At 66.6% G+C, this 24,070-nt stretch overlaps 2 protein-coding genes across 8 annotated transcripts; one reads left to right on the forward strand and one right to left on the reverse strand.

Annotated features, from left to right (window-relative positions):
• Positions 1-1,561: 1,561 nt before the first annotated feature.
• Positions 1,562-15,331, reverse strand: Sppl2b (signal peptide peptidase like 2B). Of its 7 annotated transcripts, none has more exons than XM_046444217.2 (15): positions 15,195-15,331; positions 10,558-10,677; positions 9,281-9,463; positions 8,736-8,825; positions 8,386-8,529; positions 7,751-7,890; positions 7,581-7,677; positions 6,758-6,874; positions 5,473-5,554; positions 5,146-5,220; positions 5,012-5,074; positions 4,826-4,925; positions 4,396-4,473; positions 3,792-3,952; positions 1,562-3,033 (listed from the first exon to the last, which is right to left on the reverse strand). In XM_046444217.2, the coding sequence occupies exons 1-15, from the start codon at positions 15,317-15,319 to the stop codon at positions 2,791-2,793; spliced, it is 1,818 nt and encodes a 605-aa protein (XP_046300173.1). In that variant the 5' UTR covers positions 15,320-15,331; the 3' UTR covers positions 1,562-2,790. The 7 variants fall into 7 exon arrangements, with proteins under 7 accessions (XP_046300173.1, XP_046300172.1, XP_046300176.1 ...); XM_046444216.2 differs by having other exon boundaries at positions 7,751-7,893; XM_046444220.2 differs by having other exon boundaries at positions 3,782-3,952; positions 7,751-7,893.
• Positions 15,327-19,726, forward strand: Lsm7 (LSM7 homolog, U6 small nuclear RNA and mRNA degradation associated). The gene is made up of 4 exons (XM_046444224.2): positions 15,327-15,385; positions 16,078-16,168; positions 18,528-18,599; positions 19,503-19,726. Exons 1-4 carry the CDS (start codon positions 15,380-15,382, stop codon positions 19,643-19,645), a joined length of 312 nt encoding a protein of 103 aa, XP_046300180.1. The 5' UTR covers positions 15,327-15,379; the 3' UTR covers positions 19,646-19,726.
• The last annotated feature ends 4,344 nt before the right edge of the window (positions 19,727-24,070 follow it).

Raw genomic sequence — 24,070 nt, forward strand, 5'->3', positions numbered from 1 at the left:
CAGGCTCTGGTAGGGCCGTGCTGGGGTTTGTTGGAGCCGCCTTCAGGTTGCCGTAGCACACACCTGTGACCTACAAGGTGAGCCTGCAGCCACAATGCCGTCCCGCAGGTCGGTGCCACCTTCCACTCACCCCGCCCTCGCCCCTCCCCCACCAACAGGTCGGGCACCACATCCTGGCTCTGGCCCAACTCCTGGGCCAGGCTCCCCGGCTGCTGGTGCTGGACAGGAGCATGGCCCTGTCCCGGGACGACCCTGTCCTGGGACGACTGGACAGCTGTGCCAGGAGCAGCTGCACCCCCAGGAGCTGGCCACACGGCTCAGGCGGCAGGACGCCCAGCAGGGGCCCTTCCTCTCCCCAGAACCCAGGCAGGCCCTGGACACCTGATGACATCTCACTAGTCCCCCTGCCCACCGTGCCCCGGGGACCTGCCACCTCTCCAGCTGGGCACCCGGGACTGGGAGACTCCTCCAGGGTCCCCTAGGCTCCCTGGGTCATCTCCTCCAGGAACCTTTCCTAACGCTGCCCTCAAGACCAGCAGGGTCCTCCCCCAGGTGACCCCAAGTCCTCTGAGCCAACGGGCGCCCTGTCCCTGTCGCGCAGGCTGCAGGACGCCACCCGGGGCAGCTCTGGGCCTGGGGGGCACATGCAGCGTTTTCTGTCCCCAGCACACCGCGGGTGCTCGGCCAAGGCCGGTGGTGTTGGGGAAACAGGTGGGGACGGTGGACAGGTGGCTGTGTGGTGGAGGCCTTCCCCTCACATGCCCCACTGGCCGGCCACCCCCACCGTGCCGTGGCTCCTGGGGTCCCCAAGCCCCTGCCCCACAGGTCTCCAGGCACCAGTGAGCACCATCCCCGAGTGGGGTGGAGGCCCCAGCCGCTGTGCCTGCCGGAGGCCAGGGGGCAGGCTGGGCAGCCCGCCCAGGACCAGGCGCCCGTGTGGCCCTTCTCACAGGCAGGATCGGCCACTGTGGAGGACTTGCACACGGCCTGGATGCCTCAGCAGACTCCGCGGTGTGGGGGTGCCACCGGCTCACACTGGCAGCCATGCTGCCCTGGGGCCCCAGGAGGCCACCCTCCTGCAGGGCAGCCTGAGCCCCACCTGGCACCGCTATGTTCAAGTCCCAGGGGCCAGGTCGTGTCACTCTGCCCAAGGGGGCCGACGCTGGCAGAGCTGGCACCTACCCAGCGGCACCCCCCTCCCCCGGGCAGGAGGGCCTGGAGGCAGGTGGCCTGGCGAGGGTCGGGGCTCTTGCTGCCCGTGCCCAGGTCTCCATGTTTTCAGGATAACGTGGTCTTGGTCTGCAGGTCGGAAGACACTTGTGACCCGTGAAGATGCCCCAGGACACATCCCAGGTCCTGTGTCCCTCCAAGTGGCAGCAGAGCAGAGCAGCAGCATGTGGCCCTCAGGGCAGGCCACGTGGGGGGCCCTGACTTGACTCCCCTCAGGGCGTGGTCATGGCTGACAAAGTCCAGGGCCCCTGCACCTGCGCAGTGCTCTGGACACAGCAGTGGACACGGCCACCTCCTGCCCACAGCTCACCACCCCACAGCAGGGCCAGTGGCAGATACCAAAAGCGACGTTTAATCCTTAGTCAACAGAAGCAAGGCCAACCCTGAGTGGCGCTTGCCTGGGAAGTCCACCCTGGTCCACCCCAGCCTGAGGACGTGGCCCTGACCCGCCCCGGGCGGCTCAGGGTGCAGTCTGAGTGCAGAAGCAGCCGCCTGCCCCCAGGTCCCGCCCAGCACCTCAGCGTCCAGAGGAACCGCTGCTCTTGGCCAAGCTCACCCCTCCAGGACAGGAGTGGCTAAGAGGCGCTGGCGGTGGCTTTCGGGGAGGGCCATCCTCGTCCTCTCCCTGGAGGCAGATGCGCTCGCCGTCTGCAGTGCTGGCACATCTGCCCTGGGCAGGGGCCACGTGGGGATGTGCGCAGGCTGCAGGACGCCAGGCTCTGTCGCCTTCCTGGCCTGCAGTGGGGACGTGCAGCGAGACGCAGGCCCAGCAGCCACACCTGGGCCAACTCCAGCTCAGGCCCCTGTCAGTCGATGAGGTAGAGGGCAGAAGGCCAACTCTGGGTCATCCTCGCACCTTCCAGAAGCCCCTCCACAGAGGAGGCACCAGGTGCCACGCTGACACTTGTGACTCGTGAAGACTGGGCCCTGGGCCAGTCCTACTCCCCAGCTCCAGGACGCTGGTGCCCGGCCTGCTCCACGGGGCAGACTCGCGTGCCACTGGCTGATGGCCCTGCTGAGGACCGCTGCCTTCACCCAAGCCTGGCTCGCCACCCCCAGCCCCACGGGCCCTGTCCCTCAGGCCTCAGCTGGAGCCCCGGGATGTGGCTGCTTCCTGCCCCGGGGGCCACGGCTCCTGGCACCTGGTCCAGGGGTCTCGGGAGTCAGCCCGTCAGAGCAGTCCTGCAGGGAGAGCCCGGGGCAGCAGGAGGGAAGCACCAAACGCAGGGACCTGGGCAGCGCCCACTGGGCTCCAGAGAGCACAAGCACCCCTCGTGAAACCAGGAGGAGGACCCAAAGGAAGACTGCAGGGCTGGCAGGCAGGGCAGCCAAGCAGGCGGAGCCGCTGGAGAGGGCCAGGGTGCGGCTGCAGCGGGGGCAGGCAGGGGCGGAGGGGGAGCTGCGGGAACCTCGCCGGGCACTGAGCACCATGTAGGAGAGGGGCCCGGCGCAGGCCTTGTCCAGGGGGCGGTGGCACCCACGTCCGCTGCAGACACAGGCAGCCCCAGCATCTCGGCGTGATGTGGCGGCCGCGAGGGTCCAGAGCCGTGCACCTTCTCCCTAGGCCAAGGTCCCTGGCTGCGTGGCTTCTGGGGTGCTGCTGTCCGGGATCTTGGGCTCCTGGGCAGGGGCTGCTGCCCCCGTCTCCTCAGGTGCGGACGGTTCCTGGGGCTTCTCAGGGGGCATAGGGGACCTGACTGGTTCTTGGCTGACAGACCGTGGGGACAGCGGGGCGTCTGAGTCCTTCGGAGGCTGTGGACTGTCGGCAGGAGCCGGTGCCCACTGGGTCTGAGGTAGGTCTTTCTGCGGAAGAGAGGTGTTTGATGAGAGGGACAGGCACCCCCGTCCCTTGGCAGGGACAGCCCACGAATCACAGAGTAGTGCAGGGGGTCAGCAGAGTGGCCATCCCCAAAGGTCCAGATCCAGCTGCGCAGGAGGCCCTCAGTAGGGGGCTAGGGTGCTGGGCCCACCAGCACAGGGGCTGCAGGAGCCACCACAGCTCCTGAGGTCCAGGGCAAATGGCTGCAAAGCCTTTGGGGACCTCTCGGCCCAGCCTCAGCCCGAGGCCTGGCCTGACCCCGACCCTCCAGGGACCAACCGACTCACTCTGGGGGCAAGGCCGACCCTGGGACAGCCCCTGCAGGGTGCGGGCACCAGCGCCAAGCCCCGGTGCCAGCCGAGGGTCAGTGGGTGTCAGGACTGGCCTGCTCTTGTCCCAGGGGAGCCTGACACAAGGCACAGCCCCTGTGAGTGGCCCACTGACACCCACCGCCTGGACCCCCAGGGCAGGCGCCCACCGGGCCCGTTCTCCATGGCAGAAGCGGAGCCCAGCGCCCCCGCACAGGCAGGGCTGTGCTTGAAGGGGCGACCCTGGCAGAGGAAGCGTCAGCACGGGCAGCAGCGTAGCCTCAGTTGTGCCCAGGCCACACGGGCATGCCCAGAGTGTGCCCTTGCAGGAGCGGGACCCCACCAGGGGCCCGGTGGAGCAGGGGTGTCACTCAACTGTGGCCCAGTGAGGGCTTGGGGCGGACTCCACAGAGTCAGAGCAAACCCGTATTCACCGCAAAGCCGCTGCCCGTCCAGAAGGCGCCCAGCTCCCGGCGCCACAGCGCCACCAGGCAGCTCGTCACCAGAGTGCAGGGCACCAGGTAGAGGAGGGCGGGCTGGCCACGCTGCATGAGTGCCAGTGCCACAAACGTCACCAGGAGGCCAATGCCATAGGCTGCAGGGACAGACGGGGTGTCACCTTGGCCTGGCCAGGATCCCTCCTGCCCCTCCCGGGAACATGTTGGGCAGGGGCAGAACCAGAGAGCAAGGCCGCGAGGGCCCTGGGGTGGCACTGCGGGCAGCAGGGCCGTGGCTGCTCTGGGTGGGTGTGAAGAGCGGCTGCAAGGGGCTGCCTCCCTGGAGCAGGAGGCACAGTCGGCGACTGGGAAGTGCACACGTGTGCAGACGCAGGACAGCACTACAAGGTGCGGCCCAGCCTGGGGACAGTCACACTCACGCACACGGCACCTCGTGTGAGGGCTCTGTGACACAGCAGGCAAAGGGGACCCAGGAAGACAACCACATGGGGCTGCCCAGCTGCCCAGCTCGAGGCCCCCAGAAGAGAGGACAGACTCAGGCCCAGGGGCTGCGGCTGCCCAGTGGCAGTGCGGTGCCTACCCACGGTGCAGGCCACAAAGTAGACCCGGGAGGACTGTGCCTGGATGTCGAACCTGTGGCAGTAGGCCACCAGCAGCCCTGCAGAGAGGACGGTGAGGACGCGGCTCACCCGGGGCCCCACTGTGGCCGGCCTGGGACCGTCAAGTGTCCCCAGGACCTGGGCCTGCCGTGTGCCACAGCAGCTGCCCAGCATGAGAGCCACACCCAGGTGCAGGGGCGCAGCGGGAGGGACAAGGACCTGCCTCTGTCCCTGGGCAGCAGCCCCAGGCCGCCCACACCGCATGCCTGCCCTGCCAGTCCCCCACCCACTCTTCCCAGGGCAGCCCTGACTGTTGGGGCTGGGCTCAGGCTCCCTGTCACGGGAGGCACCAGGCCCAGCTCTGGGGATGTCCCACAGCACCGCCCTCCGGGAACCTGCCAGCCCCAGTACCTGGCACCAGGATGTCTCCAAAGCCCAGGAGGGAGAAGGGCCGGTCACACAGGGCCAGTGGCGAGGCATTCAGCCTGGGCACCTTCAGGACCATGGGCAGCTGCACAGGAAGAGAGGGGAAGCCTTTCCCGGCACGGCCCACGCCCACCACCTGCGGCCCCAAGGCCCATGCAGCCAGAACCGTACCTTCTCACGAGTGGCCGAGTCCGAGGGCCCAGTGGCCACCTCCACCATGATGCTGTTCCCGCTCTGCAGGGGAAGGGGCGCGTCAGGGCGGGGAGGAGGAGCGGGCCGGGGTGGGGGTGGGGAGCGGTGCCTACCTTGGTCAGGAAGGGCGTGACGAAGACGAAGAAGACGTCGTAGAGGAAGAGCACCAGCAGGAGCAGCGTGCAGGCCTGCGGGGGGACGTACGGCTGCCAGGCCCCGGCCCTGCACACCCAGGACGCAGCCCTCGCAGGGAGGCAAGGAAGGGGCTGTGGCTGGGCTGGGGGCGGGGGGCAGGGGGCAGAGCCAAACCCGAGGCTGCAGGGGCCTGGCAGCGACAGCTCTTCGTGAGTCCCCACTCAGGGCCCCTAAGGCCACGGGCCACTCTGGAGTGGGGACCTGGCACCACCAGGGCTTGCGACGCCCAGGACCGCCCGCCTCACCTTGAACGTGGGCAGGCGGACGGTCCTGAGCATGTAGAGGCAGAAGGCCACACCCAGCGTGTCCTGCAGGACCCACGCCCACCTGGAAGGAAGGTGCCCAGCTGACCATCTGCCCCCACCCCCCACCCCCCCCCAGTGCCCACAGGGCTGCACCTGGTCCTCAGCCACCAGGCAGCCAGGCTGCACACCTCCAGGAGCAGCCCCCCTCTTGCCTGGCCAGGGCTGGGCTGCCCAGCTCCACTGGGAGGCTGGTTGCAGGGGTGACATCACAGTCTCCCCCCCCCCCCCCGGGGTAGGGGGCCGTGGGAGGACCCTGCTGCTGCTGCATGAGGTGCTATTTATAAGAGAGAATCTTGTGCCCAGCCAGGCTCGCTATCATCCCCTGGTCCCTGGGAGAGCAATGGACCTGGGGACAGGCCTTGGGGACAAGGCATGTAGTCAAGTGCCAAGGGACAAAACCAGGTGGCCTCCCACTCCGCCCCCTCCCATCCCAACCTCACACCCCCCACCCCACCTGCAGGCTCGCCAGCTGCCTGCAGGACCGGTCCCCCCCAGCCGAACACAATGAGATCATCTCCCCTCCGTGGCAGCTTGGGACAGCCACTACTGCACCAGGTGCGGGGACAGCAGGGTTCCACTCCTGGCAGCGGACGGCTTCCCGGCTGCATCCAACCCCTTGGCTCCCGTTCCCTTTGTCCACAAAGGACTCGAGGTGTCTCCACCTCTCCCCTCTGGCACTTCAACCTGCTGAGGCTCCGAGTGGCACTGAAGCCAGAGGCGCCTGGCTGCTTCAAGAAAAGCTCAGGGCCCTGCCAGGTGGCTTCAGGCACAGTGGGGGAGCGGGTGGGGACAGGCCAGCTGTCCCTGGGCCCTAGCATGGGCACTCCCTGCTCAGGGAGGTGGCTGGTGGTTGGGAAGCAAGAGAGAGGGAGAGGGGCCGAGGGCGGGTGTGCACAGGCTCCCTCCGGTGGGGCCCGGGCCAAGATGGGGTCGGGGGCAGAGGGTGGCTCTGGACAGCGCCCCCTTCCCCTGGCTGTGCAGGAGGACAGGGTGCCTGGGGCATCTCTATCCAGGTTCCAATCAGGGCGGTGGCACCCAGCCAAACCCAGGTGAAACTGGATGCGGGGCAGGGGCGCCACAGGGGCCGCGGCTGGGCCAGGAGAGCAGAGCCGGTGCTCTCACGCTGAGGCTGAAGCGGCTCCAGCCGGGGTGGCTGCAGGAGCCCGGCCTGGAGCACCTGAGGACAGGGCCCTGCGCCCAGGGCCTGCAGGGAGGAAGGACGTACTGGTCCTCGTTGCGGAAGACGCCCCACACCACACTGACGGCGATGCAGAGGAGAGCCAGGAGCAGCATGCGGGCCTGCGGGCGCTTGTGGAAGTAGGGCAGGCTGTTGTCGGGGACCCTGGGGAGGAGCACCCATCAGCACCAGGAACCCACCCCTCAACCCTCCCTGCCGCCCCACCCAGACCCACTCGGCTGCCTGCCCGCCTCACCCACTGTGCTGCAGGCCCTGTGGAGGCGCCCAGGGTCCTCCTGCCCACCTCCCACCCTGACAGGCTCGACACCCCCTCAGGGTGACAGCACAGGCTAGCCCCTCTCCTTGGGCAGTGCTCCGGGTGCCGGCCCTCCACACCCGCATCCCACCTGGTCTACAGCGGCCCTCTCTGGAGCTCCTGGGCTCTGGCCCTCAGCCTGCCAGGTGCCCCGATAGGCCTGGCTGCTACCCACTGGAGCCCCACAGGCCGAGGCCCCAGGCAGCCGGCTGAACTTGGTACCTCCCTGCCCCTCACAGTGACCCTGCAGCCTGGACACCTACGGCCGTGTACCTAGAGCAAGGGAACCCTGTTCCTGCTGTGTCCCCCACTGCCTTGGTCCTGGTGGGCTCTGCTGACAGCCTTGTGCTGGACAGTAGGCGAGAGGGACGCTGTCTGGATACGTGGGGACCTGAGAACCAGCACCCACCTCTCAGCCCTGCCCTGAATTGCAGAGACAGGTGGGCACAGGAGGGAGGGGGTCCTGGCCGTCGGCAGGCAAAGCATGGCGCTTCAGGGGCCTGGAAGTGGACCACGATGCCTGTGGGGTGCCCGCCTCCCCTCCATGCGGCTCACCTGCACTCGCAGAAGGGCAGCCGGCGCACGCAGGGGGCCAGGCAGCTGTAGAGGCCGGTGGAGGAGGCCAGGCAGAAGATCCCGATGATGGCATAGACTGCGGGGGCAGGGCGGTGAGGCTGGTACCCGCGCCCACCTGCCCAGGCACCCTCGGGGGGCGGGTGGCGCACCCAGGTGGTCGTAGAAGTGGTAGAGCAGCACCAGCATGGAGCAGCACATGACCACGAACACGCCGATCATGACAGGCGTCACGTCCACCGCCGCCTCCTCCTGCTTCTCGGGCCCGTCGTCCCGCTTGTGTTTCATGTACCTTCTTGGAAGATACCACAAGGACTCGAGGTCACCAGGCACAGGGTCAGGCCCGGGGCGGGGGCAGGTCGGGCTGAACCAGCTCTGACCGCAGGGGCAGAACAGGAGCCCTCCCGGCCACCAGCCCTCGTGCTGGCCAGTGGAGATGGTGCAGGCCACTGGCCAGCCGAGTCCAACTGCCATCTAAGTGTGAGGGGCCACAGAATGGGGCAGCTCCTGGCGACAGAGGGGCATGAAAGCTCCGGGCTCCCCACACACCCCCAAGTCCCTGGGGACCTCCTTGACCTGGTGGGGACAGAACTGCTCCAAGGAGCCGCAACTCAGGAGGCTCTGGGGTGGACCACCCCCAGGGCCATGCTCTGCCCTGCCCTGCTGCTGCCCCACCTCCATCATGTGCTGGGGCCCTGGGCACTGCCAGTGCGGGAGCTCTAGACCCCCTGGCACCCACCACCATGGCCACAGCCCACCCTCCCCACGCCCAACACTCCTCACTCACTTCCTCACATCCCGGCTCCCGGCCCAGTAGCCCCCGATGGCAACGGTGCCCACGGCCATGATGAAGATGATGACCATGTTGTAGTCCAGCACCGGCTCACTGGGTGCGTACAGCGCCACCCGCACTGCTTGGCCGAAGCTCTGCCTCAGGGAACAGGCCTCGCTGACCTCGTAGGCAGGCCGCCCGCCCTGCCCACCAGCAGAGCCTGGGGCGGGTGGGGCTGGGGGACCCTGCCCCGGGATCTCCCTCCCAGGCACTGACCCACCATCCTGACCCACAGCAGCCAGCCCAGGCCCCTGCTCGGCGCCCTCTCCGACCCCGGGGCACAGAGCAGGCAGGTGCAGGCCTACCCTGAAGATGTCCAGCATGTCTCTGTGGCTGAGGAGGGCCACGGGGATGCCAATCTCCTCGTACTGCGTCTTGTTGCCTCCTGGGGGAACCTGGAGCCCGGAGAAGGGAGCACGCGGTCACCACCGCCTCAGGGCCAGACCTTGCCTGCAGGCCCAGGTCCTCAGCCAGAGCCCTGGTTTGTGGAAGGGACATGGAGGCCAGGCTCTAAGCCCCCTGGCAAAGGCCCAGCGGCCCCTCAGGAATGCGGACTCAAGCTGCTCCCCTTCGCCTGGCCCAGGCCCACGGCCCTGCTGCCCTCACAGGCTCCACCCACCTGGTGCTGCCCAACTGCCCAGGGGGGTCCCCCCCACCGCGCTGGGCCCAGGGCTGGCTGCTGCAGCCGAAGGAGCAGCCCTCGAAGGAGCAGCCCTCACTGAGCAGCAGACCACCCTGCCTCTGCCACACGGCTGTCCTGGAGAGGCGCAGAGCCTGGCAGGGCAGGACTGGGCTGCGGCACTCTCCCTGGTGGTGACCGCTGTCCCCGAGGGTGCACAGAAGGCCATACCAGCTTCTCCTTGCTGACGATGAGCAGCCCGCGCGCCCCGCTGCCCTGGGCCAGCCGCACCTTCTCGTAGAAGGTGCAGTTCCCGCGGGCCACCAGTGGGATCTGGCTGCTGAAGCCGCTGGCGGGGAGGTCGCTCGGGGAGCACAGCAGCGAGGCCGTCCAGTTGCGCAGCTGCAGGAGAGACTGAGGGCAGACGAGGCCCTGAGTTGCCGAGGGGCGGCCCGAGACCCCACCACGCATCCAACAGGAGGGTAGCTTTCGCCTGCCCCAACCCAGGGTTCCCAGGGCCCAGCCGCGCTGTGACAGAGGGCCGCAGAAGGGACACACTGGGCTTTCTGGGGACAACAGGGCCTGGCGGGGCTTCCCAGGGGCCCAGCAGAAGGCTGAAGCCCTAGGTCTGCCACTCGAAGCCCAGGCCGTGCCCGAGTCTGCCCAGAGCCAGATGCTGCCACTGTGCACTGCAGGCAGAGGATCTCCCTGCATCTCGGGTGGCCTTGGGCGACCCCAGGCTGGGGACGGGTGCCCCCTGTGGCCCACGCAGCCCCCTTCTCTGCATTCCTGCCAGACCTTCAGGTCCTGCCATGTGCCGGTGGCGCCTGGCACCCAGAGACCGCCCAGCCTGGGCAGCACACACAAGCTGGTTTGTGGAAGGGACAGGACACTCACAGTACACACTGCGCACACACAAACGTGAGCCCACAACGTGCACAGCTGGGCGCTCAACCCGTTCACGCCCACGCCCACCTGCAGGCACATCCCGAAGCTTGTGGCACACACATACGCACACCCACAGCTCACACACACACAGAGGTGGCCACGCTTGGAGGACAGATCTGTTCCGAGGAGAGAGATGGCCGCTGAGAGGGAGACGAGTGCTTGAGGTGCGATCCATGCACGGCGCAGGTGGTGGCCAGGAGCAAAGCCGTGAGGAAACACAGGCAGAGAGGCACGCCTGTGTCTGGGTCCCCCCATCTCCCATCAGGCCTAGGACCCTGACCCTGTCCTGGCCATGCCCAGAGCGGCAGAAAGGCCCATCTGCCAGCAGGCCTCTGGACAGCTCTCATTTACAACCATGGAGACTGAGGCCCAGAGGGGCTCACTGAGGCCCAGAGGGGCTCACTGAGGCTCCAGTGGCAGGTGGCCCGTGCCCAGGGTCTGCATCCTGGCTTTGCTAACTTGGCTTTTCCAAACTGCTGCAGGAAGAGTGGCCACGGCATGGGCGAGACCGACGACACCCCAGCTGGGTGGGTGGAGGGGCCTCGGGCAGCGGCACTCACCGCCTTGCTGAGGTCCTGCGGCAGGTGGGCCCACTGGGGGTTGTACAGGATGCAGTAGTCCTTGCCTTTGGGGGTCCCACTCTCCGGAAGCACACGCACCATGCCGTACTCACAGGCCACCTGCAGAGGTGACATGGTGCCAGTCAGAGACCCCACGAGGTAGAGCACCCAAGGACCTGAGGACATCTGGGGATGGGGTGCTTGTGTTCACAAGATGGCTGGGGACATTTCTATCCTCCTCTCAGCAGGACAGAGAAGAATACAAAGGAGACACACGCACGTGCATATACACACACGTACTTTTCCTGTGGTGCTGGGCCAGGAGCTTGGGACGAGGAGCATGTCAGGCAAGCACTGACCACTGAGCGACACCCGCTCCTGATGTCACACTGTAGGTGGGGGTTGGGGGAGAGCAAGGGCATGAAGGAGTCGCTTCCCAGGCAGACCCGGGTGGCCACAGCCGTCTGTGGGTCAGACCTGTAGGTCCCAGGTCTCTGCACCAACAGTGGCGCTGGGCTGGGCTCAGGGCATGTGTGAGGCACCAGGTTCGACTCTCAGCACCACATACAGGTAATAAAACCCTGGTCCATCAACAACACATGAACAGGATGGCCCCACCCCATGGGGCCTCCCAGGACCAGCAGGGACGGCAGGAGAGCCAAAGTCTTGGGGGAGAGGGCAGCACATCAGTTCTGTGTCCAGGCCCTGGCGGTCACTTGTGGCCGGGGGGCAATGGCCAGGACTGTGGGGCAGGGCGGGATGTCTGACTGAGCTTCCGGCACTCCAAGAAACGGGGGGATGGTCCCCCACCCACAGTCTGCATTACAGCTGGTCAAAAGACCAGTACAAGCGAGCACCGGTCAGGACCCCTGCTCAACGTCCCATCAGCTCCCTGGGAAAATGAGGCAAGAAGCGGACACAACCCAGGGCCCCCAGCGGGCAGGCTGGGTGCGGCACCCTGCTCCAGGCCGCAGTCCTGCCACAGCTGATAACCCGCGGCCCCGTCCCCGCTCTCTGCCAAGCCCCAGGTGACCGCCTGGCACCTGCTGACAGCAGCTGTGAACAGTGCTGGAACTCAGGCAGAGGGCAGGACATGAAGAGACCCCTGAGGGTGGCCCAGTGGCCTGGGACAGAAGAGGGTCCAGCTGTGGGGAGACACCTTTGCACCCAAAGCCCTGCCATGCCCTCGCCCCCTCCCCCGGGCCCGGGCTCAGGGGCCTGTCTGGGCCTCAGTCCTCCAGGTGGCTACGCGGCCTCCTGTTGCCTAGGCTCCTTCCTGGCTCACTGGAGCCCTGCCAGCGTCTGACAAGGACACTCCCTCTCACGGTGACACCTCGGGTCTGAAAAGTCGGGGTGTGGGGAGGGTGTGGCCCATGGTAGAGGGCCCTGGTGATCTGGGGAGCTCGCAGGCTGCAGAGGGGACAGGGGTCCCAGAAGAGGCCCCGGCCTTCTCAGAGCTGGACACCCGCACACTTGGGGCTCCTGGGCCACGCTCCTGCAGCTCCCTCCTGCGCGGCAGACACACTTAGTGTCTCCTGGGGACGAGCCACAGAAACAAGCAGGCAGCAGGCACTGGCGATGCATGGACGGGTGCCAACCTGCCCCAGCCATGGAGACTGGCACGGCAAGGTCCACCACACCACCAGGCCCCACAGGCCCCCAGGGCTCTGCAGAGACAAGGGTGGGGGGAAGGGAAGCTCTGGCCTGGCCAGGGCCCTGATGGCTTCTTGTGCGGACCTGGGCCCCTCCAGGGGCAGGGTGGTAAAAGCCCACAGGGCCCACCCCATGGCCTGGGCCAACATGAGGCCACGGGGCCACAAGGCCAGCTCTGGAGCTTTGCTGGTTTTGTTGTCTCAGGTGGGTGCTGGGCCCCTGGCGCCAACCATCAGTGAGATAAGGACCCTGTCTGCCGCACAGGCTGCTGGGTGTGTCCCGGGGCACCGAGCTGAAGCTGGACAGTGTGGCTGATCACCAGCACTCTCAGGAGAAGGGGAGGGGTGGCCTGAGGACAGCAGTTTCATTCCCCGCGCCTGGTCCCACACCCACCCAACCACAACCTCTGGTCAGTTCCCCCTGCCAAGGTTCCCACTGAGGACACTGTCAGTATGGCCCCTGGTGTCCTGGAAGCCCTGGGCCCTCCCAACAAGCTCCCACAGCCCCTGGCATCTGTCTGTGGGCCGCGGAGGGGCCCAGAGTGTACAGCCCAGCCAGTCTGCCTTCTGTCTGTAGTCTGCCTGGAACAAGCACGTCCCTGAGCACAGGTCCAAGGCTCCCCCACCACACGCGCAAAGCCGAGCAGCTGCCACGGGACCACGTGCCCCACAAAGCCAAACCCAGGGGCCCTTCCCAGGAGACAGCGCCATACCACTCTGGGGGACCGTGGCTTTTAGTGAAAAGTGTCTTTTGTGCAAAACAGAATTGACAACTAAAACTGCTTCGCTTCAAAAAGGTCATTTAAGAACACAAAAGTGGGGCTGGGGATGTGGCTCAAGCGGTAGCACGCTCGCCTGGAATGTGTGCGGCCCGGGCTCGATCCTCAGCACCACATACAAACAAAGATGTTGTGTCCGCCAAGAACTAAAAATAAAATAAATAAATATTAAAAAAAAAAGAACACAAAAATGGGGCTGGGGCCGTGGCTCAGTGGTAAAGCTCTTGCCTCACTGAGTTCGATTCTCAGCAGTGCATATACATAAATGAATAGAATACGGTCCTCCACCAACAACTTACACACACACACACACACACACACACACGTGCATTCATGAGTTTCCCTCCTCACAGCCTGTGAGACTGAGTGTCCGTCGAAAAGCCTGTGCTCCCCTCAGCCACCAGGAAACAGGGGCCCCCTGGGAAGTTTCCCACCTGCTGCACTAAAGGGCCTGGGAGGAGACCCCCAGAGGACCCAGCTGCAAAGGCACCCTGTGTTCCAGGTAAGCCTGAGCACGGCCTCCCCAGGGCAGACCCCACGTCACAGCCACCTGCACGCCTCACAGTCACGAGAAGGCCTGGAAATCCCGCGGAGCCGCTGCAGAGGCACCAGAAGTAGCTGACACCGCAGGGAAGGTGGGCCACAGGCCACTAAGCAGCAGACCCCACTTGTGACCTTACCCTGCACCCACTTGTCCTAACTGGAAAGAGGGACGTACTATGAATGTTCCACCTGCCCAGGGTCAGAAAACACCAGCAAGTTCAGGATTGTCACCAGCTTCTCCACCTGGGGAGAGCTGGTCTCATTTTTGTGCACCTGGATTCCAAAGTCCTAGAAGTGACCTGTCTGGGAGCAGGACCTGGACACACCAGGGGTGGCAGCTGCTGTCCTTAGCCATGCACAGCATGAAGTGCTCAGCCCTCAGCCCAGCACCAAGCCTCCCATCACCTGGCCTGAGGGCCACGGGCTCTGTCCTGCCCCTACCCTCTGCCTGGGGCCACTCCCAGCCTCCCCTCCTCCGGTTCTGAGGGAGATGCCCTGGCCTCCCTCCAAGGTCCATCTGAAACACCTCCTTTGTAGAGACATCTTTCTGGTGTGTGAGGGGACACTTCTCCCTGGAGCACTGAAGCAGCCTACATGCCGGGCCTGCAGCTCCCATCTCCATGCAGATCACGGCTCACACTCCTGCTCTGGCACCCTCACCTGGACAATTCCAAGCAAACACTCCTGCCCTCTGTGGTGTCCCCACAATCCTGCAGCCACCTCTCTTGCCTTCTCCTCATTCAAAATAGCTGGAGAGTGCAAAGCCCCTTCCTAAGATGGGACGCCGCGGGGCACAGCCAGGGGCTGGGGAAGCAGCCGGGAGGTGGGGGGCATTGCAGGGCGACAGGAAAGACAGAAGCACAGGGCCGCCGGCCGTTGGCGAGCCACCTCCCTTCAGAACAGCTAGCTGACAGGGCGACAGGGCGTGGTAAGGGATGGGGGCCGCTGGACGGCTGGCACCTGGACACGACTAGACCTGCCGGGGTGAGCAGCAGTCCTGCCTGCGGGAGAACGCCCGGGAGGTGGGCGTGGGGCAAAAGCAGCCACGGGGAGAAAGGGCCAGCTGCTGGGGCTCCTCAGGGACAGCGCTGGGCCGCGGCGAGCGGCGGCAGAGGCCGAGGGCCAGAAAGCGGGCGGAAGGTCCCGCGGCAGCCAGGAGGGGGGCAGGCCCGGAGACGCGACATCACTCTGACGGCGCGCGCCGGCCAGCTCGGGGACTGTCCCCGCTGGGACCCGACCGTCAGCGGCGCGCCGCTCCTGGCCCGCACCCCAGACGCCCCCTGGGCGGACCCGCAGCCTCGGCTCAAGGCGGGGATCTCCTCCAAGGTCAAGGGTAAAAGACGGGGCAGGGGCTCGCCCCCTCCAGGGCGGGCTCTCGACTCGGCCTCGAGCTGCCGAGCTGGGGAGGCCGCGCTGGCCGCCGGACGCCGGGCCTCCCCGCACCTGGCGGGGCGCGCAGCGTCGTGCCCACCGCGCGGGCGGGACGCCGCGGCTGGGAGGGCGGCAGGCACCGCAGAGGCCCCAGGGCCCGGGAGCGGCCGGAGACCCCGCGACGCGGCCCGGGGGAGAGGGGCCGCGGCCGCAAGGTCACAGCCGGCTCGGGGCGCGCGGGGGTCGGGCCGAGGGCGGCAGCCGCGGGACCGCGGGGCCGCGGAGCCCTCACCTCGGCCGCGAGGAACAGAAAAGCGGTGACAAGCCGCGCCAGCGCCGCAGCCGCCATGTCCGCGGGTCCCGCCGCAGCCGAAGGCACCAGTTTCCCAGCGACGCCCCGGGCTCCGCACCGCGCATGCGCTGTTTTGCGCGCCGGGTCAAAGGGCGCGGCGCCTGCGCAGATCGGCCGGAGGCAAGATGGCGGTGCGCGGGCCGGCGGAGGGGGTGGAGGCCGTGGGCGCGGGGCCGCGGGGGCCGGGGCCGGGGTGCAGAGGGGGTCGGGGTGCAGAAGAGGACGGGGACGCGGTGGAGAGGGGGACGGGGTGGAGAAGGGGACGGGGACAGAGTGTAAAGGGGGACAGGTCCACGAGGAATGGGGACGGAGCGCAGAGGGGGACGGGGATGGGGTGCACGGGAGACGGGGTGCACAGGAGGTCGGGGTGCAGAGGAGGTCGGGGTGCAGAGGGGGACAGGGCCACGAGGAATGGGGGCGGGGTGCAGAGGGGAACAGCCACGAGGAATGGGGACGGAGCGCAGAGGGGGACGGGGACGGGGTGCACAGGAGGACGGGGTGCAGAGGGGGACAGGACCACGAGGAATGGGGATGGGGTGCACAGGAGGACGGGGTGCAGAGGGGGACGGGATGCAGAGTGGATAGTGCCACGGGGAACGGGAAGGGGTGCAGAGGGGGACAGGGCCACGAGGAATGGGGACAGGGTGCAGAGGGGGACGGGCTGCGGGGAACGGGGATGGGATGGGGTACAGAGGGGGAGAGGGGCTCCAGGTCCGCTCCTATAGCGGGTGCTCCCCCTGGGTTAGGGACGGGAGCTGCGGGTGGGGAGGCCGTGGGGGTTGAGGGCTGCGGACGGCAGCCTCACGTGCTGTGCCCCCCTCAGGACAAAGAGAAGAAGAAGAAGGAGAGCATCTTGGACCTGTCCAAGTACATCGACAAGACCATCCGGGTGAAGTTCCAGGGGGGCCGTGAAGGTGAGGCCCAGGGCACGCTGGCTTGGCGGTGCAAACGGCCGTGAAGAGGGGTCTGCGCGCTTGACCGGGCCACTTTGCACAGTCAGACTGACCCAGCTGGAAGGGAGTGGGGACGCTGAGGCTCGGGTGGGGGAACAACACAACCCAGTGGCACAGCTGGGGCGGACTCAGGACCTGGCTTCCCACGTGGTCCCGTGTCTGCAGCCCCCCCCCCGCGCCCGGCTTCCTGGTGTCTTGGCTTCTGTTCCTGCTCCCCAGACACCAGGGCCTTCCCTCGGCCTCTGCACCTGTGGGGCCAGGGGGGTCTCTGGCTGGCCATCCCCAGCACTGCAGCAGATGAAGCAGCAGGCCCGGCCTCCCCCCCCCCCCCCCCCCCCCCCCGTTCCAGGCCAGGAGCACGGCGGGTGGTGACCATGAGAGTGGCCCTAGATAGGGCCAGTGTCCCCTGTAGCAGTTTCCACTGGTGGGGAACCACAACTCTGTGACCAACCTGCACATGGTGGCCAAAGGAACCTGTCAGGGTGGGTTCCCTCGCGCCTGCTCGGACCCTACAGGGCTCCCCGCTCTGGGTCAAGCCTGCCCTCCTCCAGCAGGTGAGGGCCCAGCACTCACTGCCGCTCTGTGCTCGCCGTCTCGGGGCGAGCCCTGCGTCTGGCCTGTGCAGGACCTAGCAAGAGCAAGGCTCTCACAGCGCAGGAGCCAGCCGGGTGCCGCGGCCCTGTGGCCCTGTGGTCCACGGGTGAGAGCAGCAGTGGGCCCTGGACTCTGGTCCCAGGCAGCTGCCCTCTCTGAGTCTCAGTGTCCTCGTGGCATACGGGGCTGCCTCCACCTGCTCTCCAGGGGGCTGTGTGACTCCAAGGCCGAGGCGGCTCCTCCCTCCTCAGATGGGGACTCAGGTGCCACCATGAGGTGGACAGTTGGTATCAGAGCCTGGAAAGCACACACCTGGAAGTCCAGGTGCAGCCCCCAGGTCAGCTCCGAGCTGGGCCCGGGCGTGCAGGGTGTCGGAGTGGACGCGGCTCTTGCTTTCCAGGGGCTGTCTTTGTTTCCTAATGTGGGTAGCAGATGGCCAGCGGGTTCAGTACCTCCCAGGTTCACAGGCCGAGAGCCCAGCGCCTAGGGCACAGGGTCTCAGACGTCACAAGACGGGTCTCTTTTGGCCTGTCCACACAGACCCCACCCCCTTCCCAGCGTGCTGGATGTGGGCAGAAGTCAGTTCCTTGTAGTTGTGGGCTGGGCCCTGGGCTTGTGATGTTGGTGTCTGTGGACCCCATTCCTGCCCGGGCCTCTCTGCACATGGCAGCTTGCTCCTGTGGCGTGGGTTGGGCAGACGTGTTCACATTGAGCGCCGGCTGGAGAAGGTCTTTGAGAAAGTGCCTGGGTCTTGAAGTTCCCACCTGATTAGACCAGGCCCACCACAGTCATCTTCCTTAGGTCAACTCAAAGGCCTTTCCTCATTGTCACATGACCTAATCTTAAGAGAGACACCCTGTGAGAGCCCAGGGCCAAACCCACAGTCGAGCATTCACCCAGGTCAGGGGGGGTCCATTTGTAGACCTGCCTGGCAGCCGCAGCTCTCAGCCCGTGATCAAGACGGAATCACAGGTGCCCCTGGGTCTGCAACTGCACCCCCTCCCTGCAGCCCACCAGGCAGGCGCCCTTGCTCAGAGACGGCCCCCCCCCCAGAGCCAGGGGCCTCTCGGGCATCAGGGCCAGGCATGAAGGCCCAGCAGGGTGCGGACAGCTCCGCCTTGGCAGCTGCAAACAGAGTGCAGAGGGGGGCGGAGGGGTACAGGGTCACGGGGGCGAGGGAGCCTGGACAGGCGGCACCAGGTGCATGGGGGTCCTGGAGGAAGAGGCCAGAGGCTGGAAGCAGGGGGCAGAGCAAGGCAGTGACCTCAGGAGTGACCTGGCAGGATGCGCCCTAGGAGCCCTGTCCCTTGAGGACGTGTGAGGAGGTGAGACAAGTCACCTTTTCTTTTCATCTTTTCTGGGGGGACGGGCCAAGAGAAAGGGGTTTCATGACGTTGGAAACCCACGCGCATTGGCCCCTCAGCACCCTGGACAGCCTCCTTCCTGGGTGCTGTGCACTCCCAGCGCCGCCCTGCCTTCCCACAGTGGTGACGGACACCAGGTGGCGCTCTCCAGGCACTGCCGGCTGCCCGCTGCCGCCTGCTGGCCCAGGGGTTCTGACCAGAGGTGGTGGTAGCTGTCACCTCGCCCTCCTGGAGCCCCCCTGGGTCCCCATACCTGCACTGGGCAGCCCCTGGCAGGAGGGGACATCCGCTGGCCACCCCAGGCCCCTTTCCGACATCTGCCGCTGACCTTGGCTTTGCCTTCTCCCGGTGACCTCTGTAAGCCAGTGGAATCCTGAAAGGCTTCGACCCGCTGCTCAACCTCGTGCTGGATGGCACCATCGAGTACATGCGGGGTGAGTCCGGGAGGGGCCTTGGGGGCGTGGGAGATGCATGCCCCACCGGTTGTCCCTGGGGTCCGGTTGTCCCTGGGGTCTGGCAGCCTGCAGTGCTGGAGCGGGCGGGGCCACAGGGAGGGGAGCTCTCGAGAGCCGCCGCTCCCAGCCGTCCTCCCCTCCTGGCCCATCCCCCACCCAGAGGGACCGCATCCCCTGTGTCTCCTCCTGGGGGAGCACCTGCCCCGGCGGCCCAGAGTGCCAGCCCTGCCCTGCCCATCAGCCCAGGTCCCCAGCTCAGCACGGCACCAGGGGACGCAAGGACCTCGGGAAGGAGGAGGTCTGGCCCTTGGGCCTGTCCCCGAGGTTAGACAGGATCTGCTCTTGTCCCCTTATGGTCATCCCCCGTCGTGGGAGGAAGAGGCAGGAGGGTCAAGGGCTCCCAGCCTCAGCAACTGCGCCAGGTCCTCTGTCAAAATAAGGTCTGAAGGGGCTCTGGGGTGGCTCGGTGGGTGCGCACCCCTGGTTCCGACCCGTACCTGAAAACCATGGGGGCTGGGCTGAAGCCCCGCCTCACGTGGGCAAGGCCTGGGTCTGACCCTGGCACCGACCCAAAGTAAACCCTCTGCACGTGCCTTCAGCAGTGGAGAAGGCCCCGCGCCACCCGCATGCCACCCGCATGTCACCTTGGGCGCCTGGGCCCCCACGTAGCCCCAGGGTCAGGGCACCTGAGTTCCCTGGGCCTCGGACCTGGAAGCTGCACACAGTTGCCCGCAGCTCTGGCCCCATGGTCACACACCAAGAGAGGCTGCCCGTGAGGTCCTGGTCACTCGCAGCGTCCGCCCATGGGGTGAGGGTGGAGCCGCCGCCCGGCCCTTAGACGGGGTCTTGCTGACACGCGGGGTGCTGTCTGTCCTCCCGCAGATCCCGATGACCAGTACAAGCTGACGGAGGACACGCGGCAGCTAGGCCTGGTGGTCTGCCGCGGCACCTCCGTGGTGCTCATCTGCCCGCAGGACGGCATGGAGGCCATCCCCAACCCCTTCATCCAGCAGCAGGACGCCTAGTGGCCGCCTCGTGGCCGCCTCGTGGACTCAGCCGCCCCAGTGGGGGCAGACGTGTGTTTTCTTAATAAAATGTCAAGCTCAGGACGCGAGCACTCGGGTCTGCCAGGCGGGGTCCCGCTGTGACTGGGCATGCACAGCCCTGCGGGCACGGGCCAGCGAGCTGGGGCCTGGTTCTGTGAGGACCCTGCAGAGCTGCCTGCGGCCACCCACCCCCACTCCGCCCCGCTCCCGAGTCGCAGTGGACAGCACCCTGGACAGCTCTCTGCAGCTCACCACCCCACTCAGAAGTGGGGCTGCAGGCCAGGCAGGGCCTCTCCAGCCTCTCAGCAGGCGCAGCCCAGCCTGTGGGCCTTCCTGGCCCATCTCCCCAGCGTCCTTGTTGGGACCACCCTGGACACTGACCCCACTGAGTGTGATCACCTGGAGGCCAACAGCACGGCAGGGGCTAGAACCAGGGGCCCCGCAGCTGGAGAGACAGAAGCCTGGGTGGGAGGGGAAGCTGCAGGGCTGGCCTCTGATGACCGCCCAGCTGGCACAGGCTACCACAGGGCTGGCCCTGAGGGCCTGCCGCACCCAGCCACCTGGCCAGTCCCGCCCCCGCTGCTCCCCGTCAGAGGTCTCCCTGGGCCAGGAGGGGTTCTGCCGGCTCAGCCTCAGGGGCATTGCCCCAGGGAAGAGGGCGTGCCCTGCTCGCCAAGTCCTGCACCACACCCCTGCCAGGGGGTAGGCCCCCCCAGGTGACAATGGGTCCAGGACAAGCTGAGAACTTGGGCCAGGGCCCTCACTGGGTGGCAGGCCTCTGGGAGCCCTGTGGCAGCAGGTGGTCTGCAGTGGGTCAAGCACAGCACAGATCTGCTGCGCTCAGGAAGACGGGGTTCTGCCTCCGCATCCCGCACTGGCCTCCTGCCTTGTTTAGAGGTCAGCGTGGCCGGGCGTGGTGGCCACACCTGCCCTCCCAGCTCCTCGGGAAGCCGAGGCAGGAGGACCACAAGTTCCAGCCTCGGCAACTTGGCCAGGCCTGTCTCAAAAAGGGCTGCAGATGCAGCTCCGTGGAAGAGTGGCCGGGGCCCCCCGCAGCCCTGCAAAAACGAACCAACCAGGAGGTGAAGAAGCTGTTCTGTGCCACTGGGCGTCACAGACGCTTGTCACAGCGAAAGTTCATAGAGACCTGCTGACGGCAGCCTGTGGCAACATGCAGAGTCCGCGCGCGGTGGCAGACCACGCAGGACGGGGTGGTTAAGACCTTCTGCTCTGCGCATTCAAGCTTGTCAGAGAGGGGGGCGCGGTGGCACTCGCCCGCATCTGATCCTACAAGCTCAGGAGGCTGGGGCAGGAGGACCACAAGTTCAAGGCCAGCCTCAGCACCTTAGCCCCAGCACTGTCTCTAAATGAAAAGTAGAAGGGCTCTGCCCTCAGTGGGAAATCAGTCAGTGGCTAAGAAGCTCCTGAAGGGCACGTGCCCACCTGGTCCTAAGGACAGCTGCCGAGGGGTGTCACCCAGCTCTGAGCACTTAAATATTTTCAGAGGAGAAATCCAATACTTAATGTCGTCCCTTTAACATTACATTGAGAAGTTCACATTCTACAAGGCGTCAGGGAAGGGCCGAGACAGAGGGACTTGGAGACCCGGAGAGGGGCCAGGGAAGGACGAGGACACCGGTCCTGTGACACTGATCCCCGGACCCGTCAGTCCCAGCCCTGCGCCAGCACCGCAGCCACCGTGGCGCCGGGCCGTCCCCCGACCCCAGCGGGGCCACCCTTCCACTCCCTGCTCCTGGTCAGCACAGGCCTCAGGCTCAGTGGGGGGCTGCGCCCATCGACCAGGGGCCCGACCTGCTGCACGGGCCCTGGGTGACCACAGCCCTCAGCTTCCAGGTCCTGCCGAGAGGCTCCGCTCTGGGGGACAGATGGAGGTCCCTGCAGGCAGAGGAGCAGGTTCCGCCTCGGCCCCCAGGACTTGGCCTCACAGCAGGTTCCAGAAGCTTCTGCTGGTGGAAAAGACCCTGAGGCTCTGGCGGTCAGCTCTGCCTCTCCCCACCCCAGCTGCTGCGTCTCCGAGTAGCCCCCACACTCTGCAGCGGGTCCCAGAGGTGAGGAGGTGGCTCAGAGAGGCTGGCTCAGGGGGCCAGCCACAGCAGAACTCTCCCGGCTCCAGACCCACCCGGGACTCGGCGACCGGCCGTCTCGGTGCAGAAAGTGAGGCCCAGGGTAACTGGGAGGGGCCGAGGGGGACGGAGACAGCGGATGCCAAGCTGGAGAGCCGGGCGGCTCCCCGGGCCCGCCCCCACTCAGCCAGCCGGTGGTCCCAGCCCCAGGCCACCCTTGGAGGACCCAGACGAGCTGTGTCCGCGGGACTCGGCCACAGACGCCCTGCACACCTGGGCTGGGCCACTGCTGTCCTGCAGTGAGACTGGAGAGGGAGACTGGACACAGACCAGGGCAGGGAGGGGACAGGGGGAGGCTCGCAGGGCCCAGGGGTCCTGGTTCCCACGGGGACCACAGGCCTGACGTCATCACCACCCGTGTCCCCCTCCACCTTGCATCTGCAGGAGTGAGTCCGGCTGGCCCCCACCCCAGGCAGGGACGCCCCGAGGGACGGTGCCTGCCCTGAGCTTCTCTTCAACGTCCTGCCTCCACTCAGGGCCTGGTCGGACCAGGCCTGCACTTCCGGCCCCCTGCCCCCAGGGGTCAGGATTCCCCAGGAACGAAGATGCCACAGCACCAGGTCTGTGCTGGCAGAAGACGGCTTTGAGAGCTGGGCGCGGTGGCCAGCTGTCACCCAGCGGCCCGGGAGGCTGAGGCAGGAGGATGGCGCGTTCAAAGCCAGCCCCGGCACCTTAGTGAGGCCCCAAGCAACTCCGTGAGACCCTGTCTCTAAAAGAGACCACAGATGTGGCTCAGTGTCCTGGGTCCAATCCCGGGTCCCCAAAAGAAGAGGAGGTAGGGAGGGGGGAGGGGAGGGGGAGGCCAGCAGAGCCTGCGGAGGCCAGGAAAGGCCCGGGGTCTCCTGACGGGTGGCCTGGGTCACACCCCTGCTGCTGAACAGGCCTCTGAGTTCCTCCCCTGCCTGTGGCCTCCCAGCAGGAATTCCAGGTCGGCTCGACCCTGAGGCCCATGCCACTTGGGCAGCTCAGAGACCCCCCATATCAGCAGGACCAAAACCAGGCTGCCCCTCCCAGCCCCTGCCCGTCTCCCCATCTCAGGAGCCAGCCCTGCCAGGCGCCCATGACCGTGGGTTCACCTTGGCCTCTCATCGCCTTTGGCCGGATGGGAGGGGCTGACACCTGACCTTCAGAGTGGACGCCGAGGGCCGGGCAGCTCAGTGGTGAACACTCCTCAACTCGCGAGGCCCTGGCTCCATCCCCAGCACCACAAAGTGCAGTGAGGTGGGGTCATGCTGGGGCACCCACCCGAAGCCAGGGAGAAGGGGACATTCCCAGGTCATTTTTGAGACCAGCATAACCCCACCCAAAGGAGAAAATCCACAGGCCAGTGTCCCTCGTGACCAGAGAGGCAACAGCCTTGGCCAGAAATCAGCAAGTCCAGCCGTCTGTGAAGAGGGTGGCGTGTACAGGAGTGCGCCCGCCTGTCGTCCCAGCCGCTCGGGAGGCTGAGGCAGGAGGATGGCAGATCCAAGGCCCACCTGGGCAACTCACAAGGCCTCAATCCCTGGTCAGCAGGAGGAGAAGGAGATGGTGCGTCACGACGCCGGACCACCCTGTGGGTCTGTGCCAGGAATTCCAGGTCGGCTGGGCCCCGAGGCGCAGGCTGTTTCCCACACTGAGCGTGAGGAGGGCCCTCCCTGCAGATGCTCCAACACCCTCCACGTTAAGGTGGGAACTTGTGCAACCCAGAAAAAGGGCCCGCGACCCCCACCGCTGCCGTCTCAAGAGCGAGACTGGACACCCCAGGCCAGGACGAGGCCACGCTGCCCGGGGGCTCACAGTGCCAGAGGGAGAGAGGTCAGAAAGCCAGGCCCGAGTTTCCATCGGCACAACCTGAGAGTCCCACCTTTGCCTGTCCCCGGACCAGGACCCGAGGGTCACGCCACAGCAGCCCCTTGGCCGATGCTGCTTGTGCCCACCTCCTCTCAAATCCCTCCACCAGCAGTGAATCCCATCAGTGCTCCCCCGAAGCCCTCGCCCTCCGGGTCCTGCAGGGCCTGGCATCCCTCCTGCCCGTCCCCTCCCATCTCCCGCTCACTGCTGCTCTCCACTGCAGCCCTCTAGAGGCCCGCCCTGGAATCTGGAGCCTGAGCTCACCCCGCCTCAGGGCCTTGGCACACACTGTTCCTGCTCCACCCGTATTCACCCCCGCTGCCTGCCTCTGCGCTCTCTGTGGAGGTCTGCCTCCCCTGTGAGGCCAGGTGTGCAGGTGGCCCCCCCGTTGACCGGTCAGGGCCTGGGCCTCCTCCCTAGCTGTTTG

Source organism: Marmota monax, unplaced genomic scaffold, assembly GCF_021218885.2.
Source record: "Marmota monax isolate L192 unplaced genomic scaffold, Marmota_monax_Labrador192_F-V1.1 WCK01_AAM20220418_F8-fsc00102, whole genome shotgun sequence".
Classification (NCBI taxonomy): Eukaryota; Metazoa; Chordata; class Mammalia; order Rodentia; family Sciuridae; genus Marmota; species Marmota monax.

Excerpts from the sequence above, each read along its gene's own strand:
- Sppl2b (XM_046444216.2), bottom strand. The coding sequence starts at position 15,319 with ATGCGCGGTGCGGAGCCCGGGGCGTCGCTGGGAAACTGGTGCCTTCGG. Across the intron at positions 10,678-15,194 it reads TTCTGTTCCTCGCGGCCGAG|GTGGCCTGTGAGTACGGCAT; the intron begins GTGAGGGCTCCG and ends TCACCTCTGCAG. Across the intron at positions 4,474-4,825 it reads TGGAGACATCCTGGTGCCAG|GGCTGCTGGTGGCCTACTGC; the intron begins GTACTGGGGCTG and ends TCCTCTCTGCAG.
- Lsm7 (XM_046444224.2), top strand. Across the intron at positions 16,169-18,527 it reads GTTCCAGGGGGGCCGTGAAG|CCAGTGGAATCCTGAAAGGC; the intron begins GTGAGGCCCAGG and ends GACCTCTGTAAG. Across the intron at positions 18,600-19,502 it reads CACCATCGAGTACATGCGGG|ATCCCGATGACCAGTACAAG; the intron begins GTGAGTCCGGGA and ends GTCCTCCCGCAG.